This window comes from Lagopus leucura, unplaced genomic scaffold (genome assembly GCF_019238085.1).
Source record: "Lagopus leucura isolate 7727_CA_CO unplaced genomic scaffold, USGS_WTPT01 Super-Scaffold_100004, whole genome shotgun sequence".
Taxonomy (NCBI): domain Eukaryota; kingdom Metazoa; phylum Chordata; class Aves; order Galliformes; family Phasianidae; genus Lagopus; species Lagopus leucura.
The window spans coordinates 55,869,151-55,896,810 of record NW_024962264.1 but is presented as its reverse complement, the minus strand read 5'-3'; the positions used below and the strand labels follow the sequence as shown (position 1 = coordinate 55,896,810).

At 38.5% G+C, this 27,660-nt stretch overlaps 2 protein-coding genes across 7 annotated transcripts in view; both read right to left on the bottom strand.

Annotated features, from left to right (window-relative positions):
* Nucleotides 1-13,238: 13,238 nt before the first annotated feature.
* Nucleotides 13,239-13,865, bottom strand: FGFBP2 (fibroblast growth factor binding protein 2). Its single transcript, XM_042871981.1, has one exon. The coding sequence runs from the start codon at nt 13,863-13,865 to the stop codon at nt 13,239-13,241; it is 627 nt and encodes a 208-aa protein (XP_042727915.1).
* Nucleotides 13,866-16,107: 2,242 nt separating this feature from the next.
* Nucleotides 16,108-27,660, bottom strand: part of PROM1 (prominin 1) — a 58,287-nt gene continuing 46,734 nt past the window's right edge. For 3 of the 6 annotated variants that reach the window (XM_042871975.1, XM_042871978.1, XM_042871976.1), the window contains 9 exons: nt 25,481-25,573; nt 24,284-24,337; nt 22,639-22,719; nt 22,487-22,555; nt 21,859-21,951; nt 20,512-20,627; nt 19,389-19,457; nt 17,043-17,083; nt 16,108-16,810 (listed from right to left, as the gene is read on the bottom strand). In XM_042871975.1, the coding sequence (XP_042727909.1) occupies nt 17,065-17,083; nt 19,389-19,457; nt 20,512-20,627; nt 21,859-21,951; nt 22,487-22,555; nt 22,639-22,719; nt 24,284-24,337; nt 25,481-25,573 (594 nt within the window). In that variant the 3' untranslated portion in view covers nt 16,108-16,810; nt 17,043-17,064. Of the gene's footprint in view, nt 16,811-17,042; nt 17,084-19,388; nt 19,458-20,511; nt 20,628-21,858; nt 21,952-22,481; nt 22,556-22,638; nt 22,720-24,283; nt 24,338-25,480; nt 25,574-27,660 lie in introns of those variants that run through there. The other 3 variants (XM_042871977.1, XM_042871979.1, XM_042871980.1) reach the window with 2 other exon arrangements.

Here is a 27,660-nt window from a genome sequence, read left to right as displayed (position 1 = left end):
AGAGTTTGTTATTTTTTAAACTACTTATTATTTGCACTGGTGTTTTAATTGCAAACAGCAATCTGCTTTTGGTGTCATCTGTGTGACACTGTGATATATAATGCGTTTTTTACCCACAGAATAAAAACTGCATGAAAACAGAAAACGATGAGGTAATTCCCTTGACCATGCACAGGTACATATAAGGCCTCCTCCCTGGAAGCATTAAAGGCCAGGCTGGATGGGGCTTTGAGCAAGTGGTCTAGAGGGAGGTGTCCCTGCCTATAGCAGGGGGGTTGGAAACAGATGATCTTAAGGGTCCCTTCCAACTCAAACCATTTTATGTTTCTATGATTCTAAGATTATTAGCTATTTGCTAGTCACAGATGTGGCACCAGGATGCTGTTCTCCATACAAATACTGGTGGGGCAAATTAAGCGCAGTGAACAGCTGCTGCACTTCAAATTAATGCCCCCGAGTGCTGCTCTGCAGCATTCAGGCAATTCTGGAGAGAGGAGTTACTCACTGCACAGATATATTCCAAGGATATAACAGAAGGAATTTACTTTAATGGGATTCAAGGAACATCTTTGTCACAATTCAGTACATGGGCTTCCTTGAAGACTGTCACTGGCACAACGTGCTTCACAGCAGTTCCCTATAGAATGTTGCAAACTTTGGTAAAAGAACAGGATCAGGCATATATCTGATAACCCTCACGTTAAAATTCTAAATAAATAATAGAAGTGCATATATATTTGCTGCATGAGCTGAAGAAAGAATGACATTAAGCACTCTATATGGAATCATAGAATAGCTTGGGCTGGAAGAGACCTTAAAGCCCATCCAGTTCTAATACCCTAATATGTGTAGGGCTGCCACCTGCCAGCTCAGACTGCCCAGATCCCACCCAGCCTGGCCTTGAACACCTCCAGGGACAGGGCATCCACAGCTTCTCTGGGCAGCCTGCTCCAATGTTTCACTACCCTTTGAGTAAAGAATTTATTCCAAACATCTAACCCAAATCTTCCCTTTTTTAGCTTAAAATCATTCCCCCTTGTCCTGTCATTACAAACCATGTAAAAACTGGGTCTTCTTCCTGCTTGTAATCTCCCTTGAAGTGCAGAAAGGCTGCAATGAGGTCTCCCTGGAGACCAGCTCTGTCAACCTGTCTTCATAGGAGAGGTGCTCCAGCCCACTCTACGTGGTACCAGCCTTTCTGTATTTCACTATCCATGCCCACACCTCCAAATAACCCAGAGCCTCTCGGCACACCTCTGGAAGAGACTACTTCACTGCAAACATGGTGATGGCTTCAGGGCATCAAGATCTGCTCAATAACTATTTCACCTGGAGCCATAACTTTTGAAAGGAGGCAGAAGAAAATTCCTCAGTTAACAATAGTTTTCAGCTACTTCTCACCAAGAGTTATATTCATATTCATAACTGTTAAAAAAAGTCCAGATTCACACTTCATCTCAGCTTTGGTAGTGATGATTATTTCACAAAATGCCACAAATTAAAACCTGAACTGACAGAGCACCATCCAGGTGAAAACTGAGGTCATACTGTTACCTGAAATCCAGGAAGAAAACTCTAGCACCAATGGGATGTAAGAAAGTGGCATTCCTTTATTCCTTATGATACATACCAGGTGACTTGACACATCAAGTACACACTCTCAGAGTTCAAGTTCTACATTTAAACAGGTAAGACATACATATGCAATACATTTGCATACATATTCATTCTTTCCAAGAACTCATTAATATATGCTAATGTCCCTCTGGGCAAGTACAGCTGCATCTAAGCTGGTCATATGACCACTTACTGTCTCCCCATTTTTCCATCATCAGCTTCAGCACAGAGATTTCAGCTGACCTCTGGCTGTTTTTTCCCAGTTTGGCAAATTCCCATTGCTTGTTGAGCCATAATGATCCATCTCAGTGCACTCTGATTCAAAACAATGTATGTGAAATCTGAAGAGAAAGTGCTTGCACCTGATGGATGCAAAGATAAAAGTAGTTACTTTGACACCAGTGCTCCTGTGAAGCAGAATCACTGAGAAAAACAAGGCTGATCACATAGCAAGCAAAGTTAAAATTGAAAGTTTTGGGACTAGCACTCACTGATTCCTTTTGCTAAACTAATATATTGGTCTTTAAACTGATAAACTAATCCCTATTGCTAAACCCACAGATATCAGTGGAACAAGTAAGGAATAAGCAAAAGCACAGCTAACTCAAGTGCAAGCTTTAGGTTAATCACAGAATAATAGAAACTGGGTGACAGTTGTGTATTAATAGTAAGATAATAAAAAGCAGAACACCTCTGCAACACTCAAAGGCAAGGTTCTTTTGTAGCAAACTCTGGCTCATGCCAAGGTTCCCATTTGCAGATGCTCAGATATTTCCATTAAGGACTAAATGCACGATGCACCAGTAAGCAAAGTGTACACTGCCCCTTTGGACTTCAGTGTGAATTCAGCAGTCCTTACTTGTAAGGTTATTCTCCATTTTGATGCATGATATGGGCAACATTTTTATTAGACCCCGTCCTGCTGGTTCCCAGCTCACATGCAGCCATCAGCAGCACTTCCCCCGTCACTGAGCTGCTCACCAAACACGTACAGCTAGAGAAGGGTGAGTTGTTTTCAGATCTGCAGAGAAATGATTTATCTTGGTAGGCTACAATAGGTGTGTTTTCAGAAACAGTCCATCCTTTTAATTAAACCAAGGAAACCCAAGACAGGGGTGAAGCTTGGCCATTAGGAGTGTCTTTCTAAAATAATGAGGAAACCTCTGTTGTTTCATTAGATTATATAGAGGAAAAATCTGAGGACCATGGGAGATGGAGAGTTGGGCCAACCCCAAATGTGGTTGACAGTTTGGCCTTGGCAGGAGGAGGCTGCCTGAACTCAAACAGGGAAAGTACAAGTTAGAAAGCCTGTTCTGTATTATTTCAGTGTGAAAGCTTGTTGAACTGAACTAAAAGGAAGTTTGTCTTCATTTTAAAGTAATTAAAAGACGAAAAAGATATAAAGAATTGCCTTTACTAACTAAACTTGATGATCACCCTAATCTGTACAGGATATTAAATACTGATGCAAGATAAAGATAATTGCTGCTATACAAGAGCTAATGAAAAACACATTGCGAACTGAGCAGATCCATGAGACTTCGATCCCTACATATTTGCATCTTATGGTGCTTAAGGATCACCAAAGCAAGAGCTGGAATAAGTAGATGCAAATCCTCGAGCTCCTGGGCTGCTCTTCCTAAATGTGAGATACTCAAAGAGATTTAAAATGTTATTTCCTACAAAAAGTAGAAGAGTTTGTCTTCTTTAAAAATAAATTTTCATTAAATAAAAATTTTGATTAAAAAAAAAAAGAAGAGAAATCATAAAAATGGAGGGATAACGTACAGAAATGTGTTTCGTATGAATTTTTTCCAATGCCAAAAAGAACTTAATCTCAAAACCTGATTTGTACATATTTTTGTATAATTTTGGCTTCAATGAAAATGAACTCTTCCATTGTCTCAATCATAGCAAGGGATTCTCTGAGCACAGTCAAGTCATTATCCTGTGGTTTTGTGTGAGAGAGCTGGTTGCTGGGTTTGCTAGCACAGCTTCACCATGCTTGGGGTGTGCTTAAGTTGCCTTGGCAGCCAAGGAACACTATTGACTACTTGCCATCTGAACTTTCCTCCCACAAGATTTTTATTGCTTTGAGCAATGCAAGAGCCTGTATGTCTGACCAAAACGGCTTCAGAGATACAGTCAGACAAAAGATTGCTCTCCTAAGAGCCATACAATGAGTAAAATAACAAAAAGATGCCATTTTAAATTACTGCCTGCCAACAGACTGGAGTCTGCTCAGAGTAATGGCAAGCCATGCATACCAATGAGAAGGAAGAATTGGATGAAACTATTACGCAAGTCTCACTGGGACAAAGGGACAGCTTTAGTGCTGCTTACCATAGCACTGAATTCAAAATTCCAACCAAAAAAATTCTTTCAGCTGTCACGGATCCCTGATCTCTCTTTAAAGCATTGCAGGAAAATAATATCCGTGTCCAGCTGAACGCTTAAAAAAGTTCTATTACACTGAAGTGATACAGGTAGAACAGCTAAAGGCAGCAGGGGAAAGAAATGAGATGCAATTTCTTAGAATACTAATCCATCCTATCACCAAGGTAAAGCTTTTTCTCCGTAAGAATTTGAGTTTTTTTTTTCTGGGGCATACACAGCTATCAGCAATCAATTAGTTTCTCTCCAGGTAGCACTCCTGCTAACTGATCCTGCACAGGTGAAGTGAATCAAGGTCAGGGGAGGGCTGTGGTTTGGTTTGGAATACTTCAAATGTCGACCAGAGGAGTAGTGAAATTCTCTCACACCTTGGTTGGTTGTGGTAAGATACAGAATGAAAGGGAGGTAAAGGGAGGTTATGTGTAGGCTGGGATGTGGTTATTAGGAAGGTCTTAGCTGCTTACCGCTTCTTCGAGGCCCTGTCTGGGCTGATCTGAACTGATGCAATCAACAGAGGTTTTTTGTTGTTGGTTTTTCTTTTCAATTAAGCTGGAACTTTTTTTTTTTTTTTCCTCCTGAGAAATCAAATTAGTTGAGAGCTTCTTTCCTTCCCAGTTTTTCTCTACTTCAGTTCTGGTCAGACAGCTGGGCTTTCAGCAGAGTGCTTTACTGTCAGTGATGGCTCTGGGCTTTGTCTGCTCCATGGGTCTCTTCTACCAGGCTTAAAGCTGTTCTCTGGTTATATTAAGCTTTACCAGGAAATATGCATGTGCATGCACTCAATTGTATGATATGTAGCATTTAGTTTTCTCCCTTTTATTGTAGTTCATTAACCTTAGTGGGTTTATTTATTTTTTTTTTTTTAAATAAATGTTGAGCATGTATGTGTGAAGGGAGAGAAACAGAAGAACCTATGCTGACTCAGAAAGTATATTGTGTGAACTCTTATGAGTTTATCAGTGACTGATAATTCTGTGGGCTTTAGCACTGGTTCCAAGTACAACAATAGGTTTCTAGCTCTGATAAGGAGTAAGCATTTATTTCAAGTGCACCTTTTATAGCACCTGGGAAGCGTAAATAATGAACTGTGTAAACTGCTCCTGCAGGAGTGTAACATTGGGGTCTTGATAGTGTATGATACTGTGCTGGTCTAGATGAGATGGGATTAATTTTTTTGAAGTAACCTGTAAGTTTCACCAGGAGAGCCTTGGGTTGGATATACAGAAAAATTACTTCTCAGAAGGAGTGGTGAGGCGTTGAACATGCTGCCCAGGGAGGTGATGGAGTGCCTGGAGCTGGTTGAGAAAGGTGGAGATGTGGGACTGAGGGATGTGGTCAGTGGGCATGGTGGGGATGGGTTGCATTAAGTGATCTTAGTGGTTATTTTCCAGACTTAATGATTCTGTGATATGGGGCTCTGCTTTACATTTGTGACCTGAATGGTGCTGATGACACTGTAGTGTTTCAGCTGTTCCTGATCAGGGTTTGCACAGTGGTAAGCTTTCTCTGTTTCTCACTCTGCATTCACTGCAAGGAGCTGGGGGTATAGAAGAAGCTGGGATGGGGCACAGCTGTGACAAGTTGACCCTTGCTGCCTAGTTGGTATTCCATTCCGTATAACGGCACGTTCACCATGAAACTATCAGCAGCCTTTCCAGAGAAGCTATTGCTTGGAGACCAGCTGAGCATCAGTTTGCTTGGGAAAGGTACAAGTGAATGTCTTGGTATTGGTAGGAATGGGCAATCAAATCATATTTGAGATTTTCATGTTTCTTCAAAGTGAGATTGGGATGTTTGCCTGTATGGTGAATAGGGGCTATTAACAAAGAAAAAGGTTTCCTTACCCATTTTCCTAAGGTCCAGTGCAACTTGTTATGGCAGGAAAACCTGTAAGGACACACAGCTCTCATCAGTTACGAAAGTTATGGGCCTTGCTCAGTTAACCAGTGCAACATGTCACTTCCGATGATTCTGTTCTTTGAAAACTTATTCCTAACTCTACAGCTCCGCCATGTGGAGATCATTAGTAGGTAAGAGATGTAAATACCTTGAACAAATAGGGATTATTTTTTTTTTAATTGGTTTTCAGAGGATTAGCTGTGTTCTAAATAGTTAGAACCTTTTTATCTTTCAGAGGAATTCAGCCCTATTAGGCCAGGCTGATGTGAAGCCATGTTGTGAAAAGCAGCACACCACATCAGAATGCCATTTCTGATGCGGTGGTGTTACGATTCCAATTCTAATTAAAATTACCTTTTTCCTACCTATCATCTACCTTTTTTTTAATAATAGTAATTTTAATTAGAACTGTAGCACCACAGCATTAGCAGTGGCACTGGAACAAAAGTGAGAGTGCATCTGGTGGGCTTCTTTCACTCCCATGTTAGGTTAAGATCAAAAATAAAAGTAGTAAGATTCAGAGAGTTTCCATACTGGAAAAATAAAATGAAGTTTTAAAGATGGAAAAAGAAAAATTAAAAAAAATCTCAGAAAATCCTAGCTAGCCCAGACCAATTATTTACTATTTCTACAAAAATTTTTTTCTATGAAAACATAAACTAGGTTTAAAATATTTTTGTTTCTCTTTATCAATTCTTAACCCCTTCCTCTGAATCAATACATTTAAGGCATTGAACTGAGAGAACCAAAGAGTAATGTTTTAAATTAAATGTAAGCATAACTACACCAGAGAAACACTGTTGCATTCAGACAGGAAATTTACATTAAACTGAGCTGACAGACATCACAAGCCTGAATTCACTGGGCACACTGTATATATTAATCTGCTCTTAGCAGAGTGACTGTTTCTCATTTGGAGGAATTAATGAGATGCAAATGGACAGATAAGCATGGAGACAACATTATGAACAGCAAGAGAGCTGGAACCTGCAGAGCAGTATTTTGTTATTACATCTGTTGGATTAGAAGATCTTAGTGGTCTTTTCCAGTGATTTCTATGATTCTATCCAACATACCATTTTTGTGATCCATAGATTATGTATAACTGTGGATGTTTATTTATTTCCAGAGTGCCCAGAACAACAGCAAAGCAGTGGAAGAAGTGTAAAACAAACAGTAGAAATGATATTTCCACGGCAGCACTGAAGGAGGATGTCTGATGGCAGTGCTACTCTATCTCAGCTGGACTGTCTGCCCAGGTCAGTGCCTCGCCAATACCTGACGCTCAGAGAATGCCTCAGAAGATCCAAGTGGAAGTGAGGAAATCCATACCCCAGCTCAATTACAGCTCAGATTTTGATTGTTTTTCTCCTAAGGTCCCATTGGCAAAAATTGGATCCAGACTGAAAGTGATGGCAAAACTGCCACTGAGCAATCCATAACAGCTCCTGTCTGAACATCTGCTGTCAGAGGCCCCTTACGTGTCTGTTTCCTACCTTCTAAAGGTGGGTATGTCAGAGAGATATGAGAAAGTTGCCTCCTATTTCCTTTCTTTTTTAATATTCTCAAACTGTACAAGCAGAAGGTAAGGCGAAAATAAGGTATTGCAATTTTAAACTATTTATATTACTTGAAGTTAGAGTTTGAGTTGATTTCAGTATTCTGTTGTTGTTTCCTTTTCCAAGTCCACAAGCTGCCAAGTGATGCACTTAGATATAGGTCCTCTGAAAATAGTGTCTCCTATTTATTTCCATGGGAACCAGATACAAAGAGCTCTAACACTATAACTAACACAATAGTAACGCAATCTGGTAGAGCAAATTCTCAGGTACAAGTTTAATGTGAGAATCCAGTTCGTGTTTGCAGCCTGGGAAGGTTATCTGATGCCCACACAATTGCACAGGAGACCCAGTCAGTGTTGGAAGAGAACAGGAAGAAAGCACAGAGCAGGGTTTCCACATCTGTATGGAGAAGACTTTACCTGAGAAGCTAGTAACAGCTTTTAGGTGCCTCAGAGGGCACAGGGAAGTTCACGTGTTAAGCACCTGCTCTTGGGCAAAAAGCTGCATGGCCTCTATGTTGGTCTCTGTAGCAAGCTGGGATCAGCTCGGTACATGGATGATGGCACTGTGTGGGCTGCATCTGCTCTGAAAGCAGCGTGAGAGGACTGAGTGGCCAGCAGCACTGGGCTGCTTTGGCAGAGGATGCTGTGAGCTGAGCCTGAGTTCTGCTAACCAATTCCTTCAGCACAAAGTTCCTAGCCTACTTCAGTTCCTAGTGAATTCTCAGCTTTATTACCACCTCCTTTATGGGAAGGGTCTCCTCATGCACCATGTAAGATAAATAAAAGAGGTAACAAATTTCACAGTTTGCACCTTGATTTTTACAGATAGCAAGAGCAGTGACTGAGTACTGCAGTTACTTTCTCCCAGCAGCCAACAGACCTAAAAGGCTGCCTGTTTTCTCTCCTGACTACAATCATTGTAAGCCCAGAGGTGCTGGGGGCACACCGCAGCACAGACACCTATGGTGAGGAGCTGGCTGTGCAAACACCTTCCTAACCTGTTGGGGAGAGGGAAGCAGGGAGAGAAACTGAACTTCTGCTCTAACTCAGATGCCAGCTTCGTTTTTTTTTTTTTTTTTTTTTTTTTTTTTCTAGCTCCTGGATTTACTGAGATACAGCTATCCTAAAAATTCAGCAGCTGCCTTCATGCCAAGTATTTATAACTTCAACTTTGTACATGAGATGTGAAGAAATGAATTCTCAGAATGACCAGTATGTGTCCATGAGATAGCATCTTGGTGCACATAGGATGAGAGGTAATGGCTTTAAGTTGTGCCAGGGGAGCTTCAGGTAGGATATTAGGAGAAATTTGTTCTCAGAAAGAGTGGTGATGCATTGGCACAGGCTGCCCAGAGGGTGGTGCAGTCACTGTCCATGATGGGTGTTCAAGAAACGTGTAGATGTGGCACTGAGGGATGTGATCAGTGATATGGTGGTGATGGGCTGGCAGCTGGACTAGATGGTGTTAGTGGTCTTTTTCTTCTATAATGATTCTATGATCAATCTGAATGCATTTGTTCTGCTTTATCTCGTCATTCATGTTTTTATACACATCACATGCTTCTTGTCATTTTAAAGTCGTCTGTGAAGTCTGATCAGAGCAATCCTCTTGTTTTTAAGGGCAGAGGAAGCCAAAAGAAATCTGTCTGTGCATCTGACTCATCTTTGGAGAAAAAGGGAGAGACTGGAAGAAGTAACAGCAAGAGGAACAAAAACAGTGCTTAAGTTCGTAAAGAAACAGGTATGTCAACAGGCAGTTTTGGGAGATCTTAGTATTCTCTCCGTTGTCTTTTCATGCAAGATCTTTTTTCCTTAAAATACACGCCCTATCAACTAAGGCACTTATTGAAAAAATCAAGAATGAAAAATGTAAGATTGCAAATCATGCAAGAATGACCAAGGCAAACAGAACTCAACAGTTCTCTCAGAAAACACCAGAGTGCACTACCGCTTAGTTGGGATAATCTGAAGACAGACAGAAACCTTTTTTGAGGAGTGTGTCTACTTCAGCACAAAAGACCTATTTGATTGCAAGCAGAGATTTCCTTAAGTTCAGGCCTAAGGAAATTATTGATTTTTTGGCAAACAGGTTCCTTAATACCTGAATCCTTTGTTAATTGTTTCCAGTATCAAAATCAGGCAAGATAAAAAATACATACCAAAAGGTGGAAGCACCACACATGAAGTTTAAGATAGTAACAGCATCATACAATTTTAGAAAGCAGTAATTCATAAAATTCTGCTGTTTGACTCAGTGTAGTCAGTACAGTGGATCCAGGAGTATTATTATTATTATTATTATTATTATTATTATTATTATTATTTTTGAGACATGGATGCTAACAGGTATACAGAATTTTTAACGTGTTTTTTTCCCCAACCTGTATTTTCACTGTAAATCACAGAATCACTCAGAGCAGGAGGCCCCTGAAGAGTCCAAACCTGTGCTCAAAGCAGGGTCATAGTGAATTCAGACCATGCTGCAGCTTCCACGGTTGTCCTCACAGTGAACACCTTTCCCCACACCAAGGCAGAACCTTGCCTCTAAGCATTTATGACCATCATCTCTTCTATCACACAGGTCAGGGAAGAGCATAGCTGTATATTCTCTTCAGCCTCCTCACAGTTGCTGGGGGGCTGCTGTTAGGTCTCCTGAAAGCCTTCCCTTCTCCAAGCTAACCCATTCCCCGTTCCCTCAGCCCTTCCTCACAGGAGCATGCCTCAACCCCAAGCATCTTGTTGGCTCTTCCTTAGACTCGCTCAAGTTTATTATCATCACTCTTGAATCTTAATTTCATGTGCTAAATGCACATCCTGTTGCACTAAAGTTCTCCAAAGGTGTCTTGCTTTGCTCTTCTGGAAGCTTACCTTGTTGATACAGCAAGTACTTGTTTATGCTTCCGTCTGAGCCTAAATGTGAGGACTTGAGGCAGGTGCACTACACTGCCCCACATTACAGCAGAAGTTGCCCTTAATGTTAGGGGACTTCCTGGCTGCAGGAATCCAGACAAATATTTCAGTGTGCAGCTCCTCTGTCAATAAAGACAAACTGCAAACTTCCTTTGGTACTCACTTCAGGGAGTAACAGGTTAACCTAAAATGAATAAAACAGCGAGTTTCATTCATTCACAGAGTACTTGAAAAGTGTGCTGAGCTCACCACAAACACATCTCAATTCATCCTTTCATTAATGAATAGCACTTTCATACTGAAACATTGTGATTAAATTTCTAGTGCTGAACATGGGTAAATGGCAATGTGGCCAACACAATCACAGCACTGTTAGGCTAAGGTCGGGTATTTCAGTTAACATCCCATTTGGTGGCAACATCATTATAACTAGCTGGCTTGCTGAAGGAGCATAGCATTGCCCAATCAAATGCAATCCAAGTGCTCCTTCACCTTGGTGCCAAAACCTTTACCTTTCTGTTTAGTATAGTGCTTAATCGTGCATTTTGGATCTTGCAGAAAACATCTGATGAATGAGGAGCCTTTGGTACAAGAACTCATTTCCACTTCAATGATGAAACTTCACACAGCCACTGTGGGCAACACAACAGCAAGCACACACAGCTCTGCTCTGCTGAAATGAGGTATGATTTCCCAGGGAAAAAATGCACTACAGACATGATGTTTGGCCTCTACTAACTAGAATCAGTAATGGCCATGTGTTTTGTATCAGGAGTTAGGTAAATCTTTGCTCTGCTGCTTTTGGTGTTCAGTGCGAGAGCCTAACAAGCATAATAAATTACAAAATGAAGACTAATCTGGTTAGATTCAGGGGTGACAAAAACATACGCTTGCTTGAGGTCAAGTCTGTCAGAACTCAAGCTGTACTTTTGCCTTTTATGTAAAATAGTAAGAACAAAGCAAAACATTCAGTGATTGGGCAGGCAAGCCCTGGAATCAAGGATTATGAGGCAAGAATTGCAAATCCGTGAGTAAAGATGGATTAAGTAATTAACTGTGCAGTGCAGAAACTGTTTAATTGCAAATATAGACTGCTACCAGTGTCTGTGGTAGCAAGTTTTTTTTTTTATTTATTTATTTACATCCTTGCTGAGAAGCTCACATAGAAGATAAGATAAAAGACAGCATAAGTGCTTTGTAAATTTTGATAAAAGGCTGTTAGCTCTTGCTTTATGTTTTGATGGAGTCTGTGCAGGGAATATTTACTTACATAAGTACAAAGACACGAGTTACCTTTCAGAATACTGATTTGAACCTAAGCATTACGTCACTACTCACAGATCCTGACAACACAAAACTTTACAGCTGCATCAGCAGTGCACTTCTAATTTACTCTGTTCAGAAATGCACTCTTATAATCTTCCTCCATTTCTTCAAAGTCTTTCCTGTTGGCTGAAACTTATTACATTATGAATGTAACAATGTTGAAAATATTAATGAAAACATGTTAACAGTGGAAAAGCAATCCACTTTTTCTGGTGAAAATCTTTTAAGAAAGAGGTACCAAGTATCATAACCTTACACAAGTACCATCATTTATTCAAGATGATAAGAAAGCACATGAGGCACGTTTCCAAAATCCTTAATTTTATTGTTTGCCTAAACTGTAGCATCATGTACAGCCCTCATCTCTAGCACAGCAAAGCAGCTCAGCACACACAAAGCCCTGTTCAAGACCAGCAGAAGTGGAACCTCAGTTACATAATGCAGTACATGCAGGAGTCGGTTTATCATCATATCCAAGTACAGTTACTCTGATTCTTGCTTCTTTCAGGGCTGTTGAAAAGTTTCATTTTAGGAGTGCAAAGAGAAAATAGCTACAACTTTTATAGAGATGATCAAGTTTAAACCCAAATTCTTAAGTCTGAGTTACTAAACTACAGCAGCGACCCTTCTTCAGTTGTGGAAAAAACTGCAAAACAAAGAGGAAAAAATTAGTCACTTGGTTGTATGAAGCAAACCAAGAACATGAGCGGACTAAGCCCTGGCTCATGCTAAGTATACTCCCATTTCTGTCAAAAGTTTTTTGAGCTCTAGTTTCCTACTCCTGGCAGTCTCTCTGAGGTGAAATGTAAGTAGGTATAAAGCCAATTACTTCTGGAGGGCTTTGCCACTGTGTAGCTTGGCTGAAAACTTGAGAACTTATCAGAGGAGTCTGCATGGGGATAACAGTGAGGCTACAGAAACAGACGCAGTTTTTGGTTTTATTAATTTCTGCAAGTCGATTATGAATTGCTTTTAAAATTTAAATGGTTAACTACTAAGCAGCAGTTCTGATAAACAAACTTTATTCTTCCAACTTCTGAATATAATTATCTGAATTGCACTTTTCCCATCCATCTGTTGTATTTGTTATTTATCACATTCCTGGCTTAAATCCAAACAGTGCAAGAGGGAAGAAAAGGCAGAAGGGAGAAATGAGCCCAATTCAAACAGCTAGAATTGAAATACTGTAGGATTCAGACATAAATTCTAAGATGCAGCAATGTATAAGTTGCTCAAAATGACACTAATTTGTTATCAACAGATGGAACAATTACCTCAGTATGTACTAAAGACTCAGACAGTCAGTCAGGGAGTCCTAAGCTACCAGGTATTCAGGGGAGTTTAGGTTCTGTGAATCTTCAGAAGCCACAGTATGAATTTCCAACTTTAGATTTGTTAGTGATCTTGGAACACCCCTATTCATGCCCCCTGAAAGATCCCCAACATTAAAATAAAGAGAATTACGGCAGGGTTACTCTTAGATACATTTTACTGTGCTGCAAGATGGAGCTTTACCTGAAGTAAATCCTTAACCTCTAAAGAAGCCAATAATGTAGGAGCAGAACTCATGCAGGGATTCCCAGCAATGTTCCCGTGCCAGTTTCATTGCTTCGGTTTCGTTTTCAGAACCTTGACCAGGCTGCGTTGGTTTTATACGAGGTAACATTGCAGGTTTCCCCATTTTCTTAACAGAGCTCTTCCCAGCTCCTCTCACAGAAGCTGAAGTTTTCTGGGATGATTTGTCCCGATTTGCCACATCTTCTGGCCCCATACCAGCAGCTACTTGCTTCATGAGAGCATCCACAGGAGCCTTTTGGCACATGCTGGCCTTCAATATTTGTGTAGATTCGCAGGCATGAGGGAGCTTTCTGAGTTCCACGGCGATTTGATTCCAATACATTTTTGGATTGTTTCGGAAAGGATTACAAAGCAATGGCATACCAGTGTATTCACACCAGTAGGACTTGCCTTGGCCTTTGCATTCAATTCTTGCTTTCATCTCTTCATCCCCACTTATGCTCATTGTGCAGACATCTTTGTTTTTAGTCCGAAAATTGATTTCTTCACCATTGCTTCTTTTCTTTGGTTTCATCTTTTGTCCCAATCCTCCCATGCTACAGATCACTACCAGGAAAAGAAGAGCAACTCTCTTCATGGCAAGCGGAACTGACTGCGATCCTTCAGCAAAATGATCTGAAAAAGTGGTAGTAGTAAGTACCCGGCTGCTCTCAATTTAAAGGCTTGGTGCACAAAGAAGCCTCTTTCCAGCCACATGTGGGATGAATGTAATTTTTTTTTTAATATTTATTTAAATAATAAATCACCCTTCAGTAGGCATGCACCCATAATTTATAGCCTGAGGAAGTGTCGAATAAGCTGTGAACTCTCATGAAGGTAACAAGACAAATCTTGTAAATGCAGTTAAATACAGAACGATAGTTGTATAACTGAAAAGCACATTCCTATCCAGAATGAACATGTCATATCTGATTTTGAACAGGACTTTTCCATTCTCCAGCTGCTTTACAGCTATCTTCAAGACAGGACTTGTAATGCAATTTTGAAGTAAAAAAGATAAAAGTGCCAAAACAATCTATGCAGCTACCTCTGGATGAGTATGTACGTGTGAATCTAATGAGACTCAAGAAGGCCAAGTGTAAGGTGTTGCACTTGGTTTGGGGCCATCCCAGATATGGCTACAGACTGGCAGAAGAACTCAGTGACAGCAGCCCTGCTCAGAAGGACTTCGACGGGGGGGGGGGGGGTCATGATGGCTGAAAGTTGGACCTGAGCCAGCAAAGTGCACTTGCAGCCCAGAAGGGCAAAGTATCTTGGGCTGCATCAACAGAAGCGTAGCCAGCAGGAAGAGGGAGGGGATTGTCTCTCTCTGTTCTGCCCTTATGAGACCCTGAGTGCAGCATTGTGTCTAGGCCTGGGGCCTCTAGCACAAGAAGGACGCAGTGCTGTTGGAGCAGGTCCAGAGGATGCTTAGAGGGTTGGAGAACATCTCCTCTGAATAAAGGCTGAGATACGTGGGCTTGTGCAGCCTGGGGAAGAGAAAGCTCCAGTGAGACCTTGTTGTGGCCATCTAGTACTTGAAGAGAGCTTAAAAATTGGAAGGAGACTGACTTTTTAAATGTGCAGACAGTGACAATTTTTTTGCTTAGAGGGTAGTGAGGCAATGGAGCAGGCTACCCACAAAAGTTGTGAATGCCCCATCCCTGGAGGTGTTCAAAACCAAGTTGGACGGGGCCTTGTGCAGCCTGAGCTGGGGGGTGGGATGGAATTAAATGATCTTTGAGGTCCATTCCAACCCCAGCCATTCTGTGATTCTATGAGTAAGATAAGGATAAGTATTATTGCAGGATAAGTATCCCCCACAGCTCATTAGCTTGAGTCCTACATCTCTGCATAAATCACATCATTTGTGGAAGTTAGAAGCTCCCTCACATGGGGTCGACGTTCTTTCAGTCTTTCCTGCTCCTGTCCTTGGTCTTCTTTCTTACATGAGATGAAGTCTCCACAAAAAGTAAAATGCACATCAAAAATTTGTTACTGAGGTAAAAATCTTAAAAAACATCTTTTTTTTAACTAATTGCAAATATTCTGAAATATTTACGTGACAAAACAAGCGAGAATCAAACATCAGCTAGTTAAGCAAATTATTTTTTATTTAAATGAACTGGGAACATCTCAAATTAAAAATAGAAGCTTTTAAAAATCTACAGTTCTGAACATTACATATACACATTATGCTACATACTGTCAATTAGAAATGCTTCAGTTTATGACCTAAAAATAAAAAAAATAAGGTTACTGCAGATTAAAGATTGGTTGACTTGTCAGCATTTTTTTAATAGTTATGTGAATGATTTTCAGGATTATACATACTTCAAACCAGTGAATACTGACCTATTAAGAGACACTACTGGAGATCAGTATGCCCAATTATTTCACACACTGTAAGTTTTACGCTAGTAAGATAAACACTTGTGGCCCTTTTGATGAATTCTGCTGTTAACTAATTCAGCAACACACTCGTATGCCTAAATTCAAGGCAGTAAGTCTAACAGTAGAAACATTAACTCCAGTTGCTAAATGCCTGAACTTCAATGTTGGAAATCATATTTGGAAATTGTGAGACAAATTACTATCACTGGCCTCTGCAAGAAGTACAGTTGAACAGTGGTGCTATTAAGGATGTTAAAGAAGTGGGTACAAACGAGGAAAAGGGGGACAGGATGTAAAGCATTCTAAAAATCACCAACATTATGACATCTTTCATGCTCTTTTTGAATACTACTGAACTCCAGAAAGCTTAGCTTTTTGCTGCATGAAGCATTACGCACACTCCCAGCCCTCCCACCCAAATACAGTTTCAAACCAAACATCTCCCTTTTAGGTCTATACTGCAAAAATCACTGAACATTAAATAATAATTTAAAAAAAGGGAGAAAACAGAAATGCAACTGACCTTTTCAGAGACACAAAGAGACACTGTGCATCCCATTACACACTTAAAATTTAGTCCAAAGTGGTCATTCAAGAGCACCAAATAGCAACACTGATCATGCTGGTAAATTCATTTGTGAAACGTACTATACAATATTAAAATCTTAACTAAACACTTACATGTTTTAAGAAAAACATATATACAAAAGTCTCTGTATACAAAATGTATTTTTATGTAAACGTGTCTGTACCGTATTTAACACATCTCAACAATTTAAGATAAGAATTTGACCAGCTGTCAGAAAACTGCTAAGCAAAGTCAGTTAATCTAATTAATTTATATCCTGTGATGCAAGATAGAAAGCTATATGTAAAAAAAAGTAGAAAAAAAAAAAAAAAAAAAGAAAAAAGATAATAATAATATAATAATTCAAGCCTTGAACAGTGGTATTTGAGAGGCAGTGCCCTGGTCACAAAATATCCTGTACAGTAGCTTATGGCATAACATTCAATAGTACATTTGTGATTTACAGTACAGGTCTCACAAAACAAGTGGCTCAGTATTTTGAAGACGATTGCAAATGCCAGTGCACTTGGAAGAATATCAATATATTCCCATAGAAGAATCTTGAGCCTCATTTCTATAGCCTGCAAACAACCACAAATACAAAATACAATTCAGGAAAATTTGACAGAATTATACTGTAATTCAACAAGAATGAAGGCACAGATTTTCATACAGACATGAATATGGTTCAGTAGTTTTTGAAAAATTATTTTTAACTTGCAGCATTAATGCTAAAGAAAACAGAACAGTTTTCATTAAAAAATATGAAAGCAGTAGTAGGTCTAGAATTCACTCTAAAAGCTTTTTGCTTACCCCTTTATGATTCCAGTTTCTGTTACCACTGTTCCACAGAGCTATACAAGAAAACAAACAAACACAAATCAAACCCATAAATTTCTCTTGCCCACAAACAGTAGAACAGAAGTACCATGTCTGGCTGTAAGTGAGACAGGCTCAGTTGGCACAAACCAATCACAAACTTAACCACTTATTCAAGAGAAAACAGATTTATGGTTTTCAACCAACCTTTCCTCTTACATCTATTTTAGAGAGAAGTGCTTCCATTACCAATTCAACACCACTGACTTCCTCTGAACAGACCAATCCAGCCTCCAATTCTGCTCTCACAAAAATGGTGCCTGAATTTGAGGTTATTTATATCTTTCACAAATATACCTATGTGAGATACTTATACAAATGTAAACATATTTCATATGGATCTCAATCTTGTATTTACATATCCCTTCTATGAAGAAAGATATTTGGATCTTTCCAGCAAACCAATTCAGATGATTTCCAAGAACAAAATCTACTTAGGATTGTTCACATCTGCAAAAGTACAGGTGTACATAGATTTTATTAAACTCATCTTTCCCAGAGTGTCTGAAATCATTTGCAGGAACTGAGAAAAAGCAAGGACAGCATGAAGGCAAATGGTTTGCTCAAACAAAAATGAAGAACTGGACTCTCTTGTATGGGAACCCTGGACTGAGAAACACAAAGCACGTATCTATTACAGTCACTTTTCAAATGATCTGAGTTAAAGTACTGGTTCAAACTCAATTCTTACATTGTATAATGGAAGCCAGCTTTGAATAACTCTATTAAAATTTAGTAAAAGGAAGACAGAATTGAACTAGTGGGTTTAAAAGATTAATTTATGTTAATATTCAGCTTATTCAGGGACACTGTCTTAAACTATTCATCAATCACTGAAATATCATGAAATATTGTGCTCTAAACTCCAAGGTTATTAACAGTCATGTTAAAGATTCAAAGATCAGAAAGGGACTTCTAAAGCCTGAGCAATTATTAGTTTCCTCTTATGTAAAATATGAAAAGTCAAAATGGAGCTCTTAGATGTGCCAGTAGAGACTAGTTTTTAATTAGACACTCTGTAGGTTTATTTAGGTAGTCCTTAAAGTACAGTACAGGCTGTGACAATCCTGAACATTAAAATCACTATAACCAGTTATATAAAAATACATCCACACAAGTTAATGTGGAATCTAAATTTGGTCACTAAATAATTACTGCAGAATACAGTTCTAATAAACAATAATATACAACTGACGCAGCCATAAAATCTGGCAAGTCTTCCAAACCATCAGCTTTTTTAACCATTACTAAAAGAACAATGCTATCCGATTTGTCTGCCAACACTCAACCTACACTCAACCTATTGAAAATCAATCACTGTGTTGTAAATTAAGGCACAGTGAGCTACAGATTTTAATCACAGATTAGACCCTTCCTTAAGCAACTAGATATCTTGCAAACCCTAGTATTAAAGCTTTGGGATGCCCTATGTTATCTGTACAGGAATGGTGTGTCTCACACCTAGCTAAGGTTTTAAAGCATCAGTGTTGCAGAGCCAGCAAAGAACCCAAATCTCCTGCCTTTTAAATATAACTTGAATTTCTTGTTTTGTGAAGTCACGCTAGTTCTACCCATGCAGAAACATCCATTTTATCTGCTCATGTCTTCTGCATATCCTGCAAAAGCTCTTTACCACATCATCTAAAAACCCGTAATATAAACAGGCTTATTCTGGTGACAGAGCAAATGAGCAATTAAACATTATGTTTATCTGCAGGGCCTCTACTGGTCCTCATTAGAATTTTGAATAATCAGGAGAAAAAGCTGATTTTATAAAATCTGGCTTTGTGTTCCATGCATTGCACAGGAAGAATATGTGAAATTAATCAGTTTGTAAATTTGCACCCCTTTCTGTTGAAGGTAATATATAAAAAGATGTATTTGCTACAGATCTTTGTAGCAGAAGATTAAAAAAAAGACTCAGGAGCAAGAATGCATCCCGCCCTACCACTCTATATTCCTACTGAAGTATTTTAATACACTTACTAATTTATGACCACCCACTATACTAGATAAATACCTCATTATATGGACTGTAAGTTCAAGTGTAGGCAACTCAAATTTGTTAAATCATTGGAAATCATTACAAAATCTGCTGTTACTTCCAGAGTATTTGAGAAATATAAATCAAACAGCATTTTCTATAGAGAGTAACCATGCAAAAAAAAAAAGTGGAGAAGTAAGTGATTCACTTGAAAACATGCAGAAAATTGGAGAGGTGATTAATACAGTAGATTAGGCAAGGACACATGGAAACATGCAGTTTCAGACTTGGTTTACCTTGTAATAACAGGATTGTGTATACCATATAAATGCTCTTTATGATAACCATTATTACCATTTTCCATACTGTAATAAAATAAATACACCAAGAAAAAACATGTTAACTATAAGATGCACTATGTACAGTATGGCTTCCAAGACATGTAAATGGATGATGGTATTATATGCAAAGGTAAACTGTTTCTGTACAATAAAAGATATATTTTCTTTTGTAACATTCAGGAGTTATGCAATAACTATAATCTTAATATTCTCCAAAAATTAATTATTAAGATATTTCTGTAGACTTGGATACTCTAATGTAAAGTCTGGTGAAACAAGCTATGTTACTTCTGTTGAAGTAACAAGTTAAATGAAAAATATAAACCCTCCCACCTGAATAAAGTAATTTTACCAAATACCAACAAAAATGTCTTACTTTTCCAAGGGTATAGTTTCAACACTAAAAAACACAAAAAAGGAGTCGTTAACTAGACAACAAAATAAGTAAGTAATTTTAGCTTACACGCCTGCTCCTGCTCTACTGACTTCTGAATGTGAAATGAAAAATGGTCAGTGTGAAACTGGAGGAATGCAGTGCACAGGCTAACTGAACAATGAGCAAAACAAAGAGCAGAAAAGAAAACAGTAAAAACAAAACTGATTGGAAAATATGTAAGAACAGTTATCATAAAGTAAAGTGCCAAGTCCCTGAGACAGAGGAACTGCAAGTGAAAAAGGAAAGACTAGTTAGGAATAACTAAGACAGTAAGGAAGTAAATAGTTAATTCAAGATTACAAAGGAGGTATAATTCATTTTAAAAGGTAACTCAGCAAAGCTAATCATCTCTACACTAGCAGATATTTATATAAAGACTGTACATAAAGCTATGAAGACTCATTCTGAAGAAGGTTTCTCATAGTCGGAGCTGGCAATATCTACAGTCATGACAAGTTGAGTTCATCAAAGTCCACCTGCATGAAGTACTTTGCAGGCACCAACCCAAACCTGAGGTGTTTCACAAGCACACGCAGTTCTATCTGACAGCACAGATTAAGGATTACAGCACCTTCATATGAAACACCAGAAAAAATATTTAAGCCCATTTGCCATTTAGCTTGCTTAGAAGCATATACTTACTCATCATACACATCCTCTGTATCCATTCTACGATAGTATTTGGAGAGTTTCACAGCAAAAATTATGGCAGGAATTAAAAATATTGAAGAGCCTCCCAAACCAAACCAGAAGGTATTCTGAAACAAAACAAAATCCAAGATAAAAAGATTGCAGAGAACAGCTACTCAGAGAACACGGCAGAAATTACTGCCATGGGTCTGTGCGCTCTCTGAGTCTCCTTATACTAGTGTGGAACAGGCAGCATGTTAAGCACTTCCACAGGAAATGTGAACTGAAGCACAAACAGCACCTATCTTACAAACGTGGCCAAAAAGAACACTGTCCAAAGATGCTCAAATTCATACAGGCATAGTGTCCTAAGCAGTAATTTCAACGCAGTCAGCACTGAGCTATAAAGTGATTTTGTCTCTCTGCATTAATTTGCAGCCACATTTTTTCTTGCTAATTTAAAGTTATTATCTGTGATTCTTTAAAAATCAGAGCTTCCAACACCTTCTCAAGGTGCTTTTTAACTTGCTAGCTGAAGCATGCTTACAGAATTTTATATTTTATGTTTTATTTTATTTTATATTTTCACACAGGCGAGGTGAGTTACTCTCTGATGTTAGAATCATGATTTTTCAAATTTGACTTGTAATAGCTAGAGGCATTTGGACTTGTATGTGACTCAGCTAAGTCCTATCACCATGAAAATTGTAATCCATCTACCACTGGATGGCTAGTTGCTACTCTGAGAACAGAAGTTCTGTAACTTACAAGGTGATCCATCTGGCAGAAGACTTCATAATAAAGAACTATCAGGGTTAGAGTAGCTTTGACTGCATACATTTATACTGTTACTATGATTATTACTTGGCCATAATTGTGATACAACAAAATAATAGTTAGGAAATGTTTAGGTGGTTTCCACACATGTTGTTGCTTATTCTGTTTTTACTATATGCTTCTCTTTTGCAAGATGAAAAAGCCAACGCTGGCCTTGCGTACTGCTAAAAGTCATGCTCCAAGTTTGCATTGTACGGGAAGGATTCAATATTGGTCAGTTGCAAGTGATGTGATAAAAAAGAATCCTTTTATTTATTTACAGTTCAAATTTGAATAAACTTAGTAAAATAGTTACTTTTACAGGATTCTTTCTAATTAAAGCCTAATTTTAATGAAAACATAAATCAAGTCCAGTGTTGGTTGGTTGATCCAAATTGGAACATTCTCTCCTTGAATAACCTTGGATGTGATCTTTTATCATCATACTTAAAATGGTCTAGATGAAATAATCAAATGTAGATTTATGTTCAAAGAATTTTCCACTCGGTGCCCTGATTTTGAGTAACAAAAAAGATTTCTTACCACAGAATCAGTTACATAGCTGCATAAAAATATATCCACTGCTGTATCTATCACATTGGCAATTGGCTTGCATGCTGCTACCTCCATGGCAATCTGAAAGACAGACATTAAAGAAAACAGTCTGAAGTACATAACAGATTAAAAGAACCTCACATCTTGCTTACAGCTACAGTTACTGTTTACTATATTGTTGTCTCTCACTCTCTCTAAATTTAGAATAAATTCCAGTGGGGTATGCTATCTACTGAATTTATAAATCTTTAAAACATCAGCTCAATTTCTCAAAGACTGAAGCTGAAGAAAGAAAAATAAAGATGCTAATGATATGATACTAATTTGAACCACGCAGGGTCAAGCTCAATACAACATTAGCACCAATAGTAGACTGCAGGCTAGCCCTGGAAAAAAGATAATATACTAAATTTGCATTTTATTCCAGTCAGTACTACTCATGATTTCTAGTCTACTTCAAAGAAAACTATTTATGGAAGACAGGTTTCCTCCTTCATACCTAGCACAAATATCTTGAAATTACAAAACATGCTATCAACATAACCTTTCTGTTATTACTATTGAGCTCCATCATGTTTTTAAAAGCAGGGTCTCTCAAAAAGCAAATGCACCTTACCGACTCCTTCACCCACTCAATGTATTGCTCAAAGTAGCCAATGATGGTGTCCATGTACTTCTTTGTTTCCTAAAACCAGACAGAAGTAAGTGAGCCTTGGAAACAGTTCCATGACACTGTGAACGAATGTACTTAAATTAGATGAAGCTTACCTGGACAATAACTAGAGAAGCATTGTTATTTATGAGAAGCTGTGCAGCATTAACAGCACTAATGACATTTTTCACCTTTACCTGGATTGAAAGAAAAGGCTTTCAATATAAATGAAACTCTTTTAAGCAGTTACAATGACTCTGCAGCCACTGCCATTAAGCTATTATCTTGATAAACCAGTAGCACTGTCCTGATAAAACTTGACAAAACATACAATTTCAGATAGAGTCTGAGCAACCTTCAGACACTGAGCCTCAGCCTAAGGATTCACAACCATCTGACAAAAACCTCACACTACTAAAAGGAGATCAGTGGTTATGAACAGCAAGTTATGCAACTGAATTTATATACAACACCAGCTTTCTCTTCTATTCTGTTTGGCTTGGTTTTTTTCCTTTCCTTAGGTCCAGAGATACTTTAATCACCTGGGACAGTCAATCCTTGGGTCCTACAAAACTGACCGAAATCACAAGGAAGCTAAATTTAAGATTTTACCTAACCATAGAATTTGAAGTGTACTCTGTTTCAGGACACATCAATATACACACACGCACCAGCATATACACACAAAGCATACAGGAACAACTCTTGATTACCAGCTAAAGTATTACTGCTATTCAACATCCAGAAGGTTGGACACATTCATACACTTTGTCAATGTATGTGTAATCCCACCAAGTCTCCCAAAAAACATACACACATGCAGCCTTTACCTGTATTTCTAACATAAACTTAGAGCTCAAACACCATCTCTTTCTTATCAGCACCTTATTTCCATGCCTCTTACACTCACCATCATATTCTGAAATAAATCTGCTTGGTCTGCTTTTGTGAACAGGTCAAAAATCTTAACGGGAAGAACCATGGTAGGTGAGGACCATCAAGCTGTTCTAACTAGGATCTTCACTGCTAATACAGCTGAATTTTTGCTACAGGAGCCAAAGCAGACTGGAGATGACAGAAAGCTTTGCTGCCACAAAAGCAATCATCCTGCTGCTTATCCTCCTCAAGCTGGCAGAGCCTGAAGACAGCTGGTTTCACTATGGTGCAAGCATTAGCTGCTATTTACAGGGGAAACGTGAGCTGCCCTGGAGAAGCCTTCCTACAAACCCACCTTCCCACACTTTGGCTGATGCTGCAGAAAGAGGAAGGGGATGACTGTAATGCTAAAGTCACAGGACTTAGTGGGAACAGAACACTGGATAAGAGCTGGGTAAGAATGTGGATTTCAAAGCTCTGTTTTCTCAGATGTATTTTGGGGTTTTGTTTCTTGGTTGTTCTCCCACTCCAAGTTTTGCTGTCAATGAGTCTATAAAAAAATCCTACCTTTTTATTAATATATAATCACAATGTATTGAACTGTACTTAAGTCTATTTTATCACCTGATAATGAAGTTTATAATCTGTATTTTAAAAAGCATTCTATTTTACCTCTCTCTTCTACAACGAAGGGAAAATCAAGGTAGAAAAAGCTGTGCAGAAGAGATGTGTGAATCTCTGTTACTACCTCAATGCACTAAGTAGCTTTGTAATAAAAGAGCAACCAGAAAAAGTAAAAGCTGCACTGAAAACATACTCTATGCTTATGTGGTGGATGATTTAAAACACATTAAAATGTTTCTGCTGACAGAGAGAAAAGCTTACCATAAGTTCAGATGATGTCCTCTTCAGCAGCCTAATGCTCTGATTTAAAGTGCTCTATTAGAGAGAAAGGGAAGAAAAAAAAATTAAAGATTTAGTTCATCATTATAGGCAAGCGCCTGCTTGTTTTTTGTATGTATGTTTTGATTCTGGATAGATTATTTTGTTTCTAATATGACATATCACATTATATATAGTAAATGCAGTCGGATTAGCTTAAAATAAATATATTGTGTTTTTAATTGATTCAGTATTTTACCCAAAGAACTAAGTAGCTATAAATTATGTATTGGAAGACTTCAAATTAACTCCAAAATATTATTACTACAATAAACTGGGAAAGATTTATTTGGGAAAAGAAAGAACAGTGAAAAATCAGAACTGAGCCTTCAGAGTACTTTGATACTATGCATTCTTAGAAGGGAAAAAGCACTTACCCTAGCTTTAACATATTTCTTGACAGTCAGTTTTGTAAAAGGAAAAAGAGATGAGAATAATTAGGAGTTAATTAGAAAGAACAGCATTGAATCAGAGGCCTAATGACTTTTTTCTTTTTTTTTTTTTTTACAGGCCTTTGATAGGGGCAGCAATACTATATCTGATGTTACAATGAACTAAAAGCCTTCACATCATGTAGAGGAAAAAGCCAACAGTTACAAGCTGCATGAATGAGACTCACAGCTGGATGCTATACAGATCAGTGCCTGGCTAAAGCAGTCAGAAAGAGCGCTTTCAAATCTTGTACAGCATCAACAAAAAAGATTTTTCTTTGGCTCTAAGTGCTACTATTAGGGGCTCCTGTTCCAATGTTGGTACATCACTGTGAACTTCAGGAAATAAAGTGTAAAAGTCATAACTGCTGTTATAACAGATGACAAATGATAAGGAAAAAGGAAAATGAGTGATTTAGGGTTAGAATTCTGGAAAATTCTCCTGCTTCATCTTTTATTCACATATAATCACAAAATAGAAAAAAAAAAGAAAAGAGCTCCCAATATTAGACAGTATTGTAAGGTAGAAGTATCAGAAGTAGGTTAAATATTTATTAAAGGCACACTCTAACCAGATTACTCTTTGGTGACAATACAAATACAATCTATGCTTACATACTACGAACTGCAGCTTTCTAAACTGTATTCAAGATTCAGGGATTCACATTGTTTTTTACAAGTATGTTTAAACATCAATTTCATATTTTACCATAGCTTGCTCCAGTGGAACAACTTGCTGGCTATGAATCATCCGAATGTTGTTTGCGTGTCCTTTTAAGGCATTTTCCAGGGCTCCTTTTGGCTGCAAAAATAAAGAAATTATGCCCTATTATTCAATAGTTTCACCAATTTCAAACAAAGGAAAAAAATACAAACTGCAATGCAAGTTGCACATTATTTGCTGCAGAAGAGCTGATGCTAGCACCAGGATACGGCAAATTGAATTCAACATAGAGAGGGGAAAAAATCACCGTATTAATGATTCAAAGCTCAGTAATGAAAGCACACATATTAAGCTGCTTCTCTGTCTGTATCATCACTGGTTTCATAGAAGAGAATTTCCAGAGTGCACTGTTACTTTAAAGTTACTTTAAAGAGGGAAGAGGGAGCATCCCCTGCTACTCTGCTCTGCTCTGGGCCTGTCCCTGGTGCAGGGGTGCCCTCCACTGGGACGAGAGTTCCTCACCGACGCTCACTGCTTTTATTTACTGCAGAACGGACAAGGCTCCTTGCCTTCTGAAGGGTACAGAAGTTCCAACACTTCCAGTCAGTAAACTGGGAATGTGTCTGTGAAGGGTGCTGTTCCTTTTAGTGGCTTCCACTGCTCAGTCAAAAGATGTGCTCGTAGCCTGCTTTTACAGCCTGCACACACACCTACAGCTCATGGCAACATATTGCAAAATTTGATTTCAATTTCATAAACACATTTATTTTCCATGGTGAAATCACATTTATTTTCATGGTGAAATCACTTGGCTCCCATTGTTTCCATTTTGGAAATGGAAGAATTTTAGACCTAGACACTGCTGAGAAATCATTGAACACTGGGGATGGTGGGCAAGGTAACTGTGCATATGTCTCCTCATATGCACACAGTTGGACACAGTTGTAAGGATTCAGAATCTGCTGGAACTGCAGGAACAGCTGCCCTGAATGCAAATCCAGACTTGTGTAGAGATGAGACCTCTTTCAGGAAAACGTATTTCAAAATGTTTTTCCCAAGACACTCTAAAGTGCAACTTCTTACTGAGAAAACTTCAGCAAACATTTTGTACTGATTTGGCAAATACAAAATGGAAAGAGCCAATGTTTCATTTTGTTGAAAATGTGCCTTTTTTCAAAAATTATCTCAGGAAAAGACGTGCTAGTGAAATACCAGAGGAAACAAATGACTAAGTGAATTTTGCTTGAAAACAGAATAAATCCCAGGGCAGAACTGTCATAGAGAATGGGAATACATCTGCCACAGTACTGCTTCCTCTTCACTGCTGCCATCACTCTGAGTGCCATATCCTGGTGAAAAGCAGCAAAACATTTTCTTGGTTAGGCCTATGCTTTTTTAAGACATTTTTTATCTTTGGGGTACAATTTTCTGCAATATTTTTCTAGGTCCTCCTGCAGCTCTTCCCATCTCTGCCAGTTCCTCTGACAGCAGCATGCCAGGGGCTCCTTTCTGTCCTGTCGTTCTCTTTCCAAATAAAAGGGATAAGGAATCCTTACGCATTTTACAGATACAATGACCTAAGAAATAGATGTATTGTAAAACCAAAAAGCAAAAGAACAACATTTTTTAGCTGCACGGCTTGCAGGTGTTGATGCGAAGACGTGTTTGCTTCCTGGAAGTATTCATGTGATCAGTTATTTCAGGTTCTCTGTTCTGAGAGATAAGGCTACAGAGCAGCTTCAGCGTGCTTTGTACTGACGCGCTGAATCCCCTTACCTAGTAACATCTGTGGGCAATATTGTTCCTCCTCCACACCATGGTGTCTTGGTTTGAGTGAAGTTTTTTTTTTTTTCCGTTTCAGTGTTAAAACATGCATTTCGTGCTGTGCAGAGTGCAGAGAATTCAAACTAAATGCTCAAAGCCTACCCCAAAAGTTTTTAGATAGATCTATTCTCACTTCTAATGCTTCCTTTAGATTCTATTACAAAAAATAATGAAAAACCAAGCTGCCAACAAAATGTACTTTCCTTCACTAAGACCCTAATCGGATCTAACTAAAGATCTAACTAACTACCTTTAAAGAGACATCTCAGGGACAATTCTATTAAGTCACAACATGTCCGAAGAACTTCAGCTTCCACTTAAAAAACAGCCTCTCCAAACAAAAACTTTCCATCTTATAACCTTTAAAATGGCAGAGTAAAAATGGAAAATGGAAGTGCAGT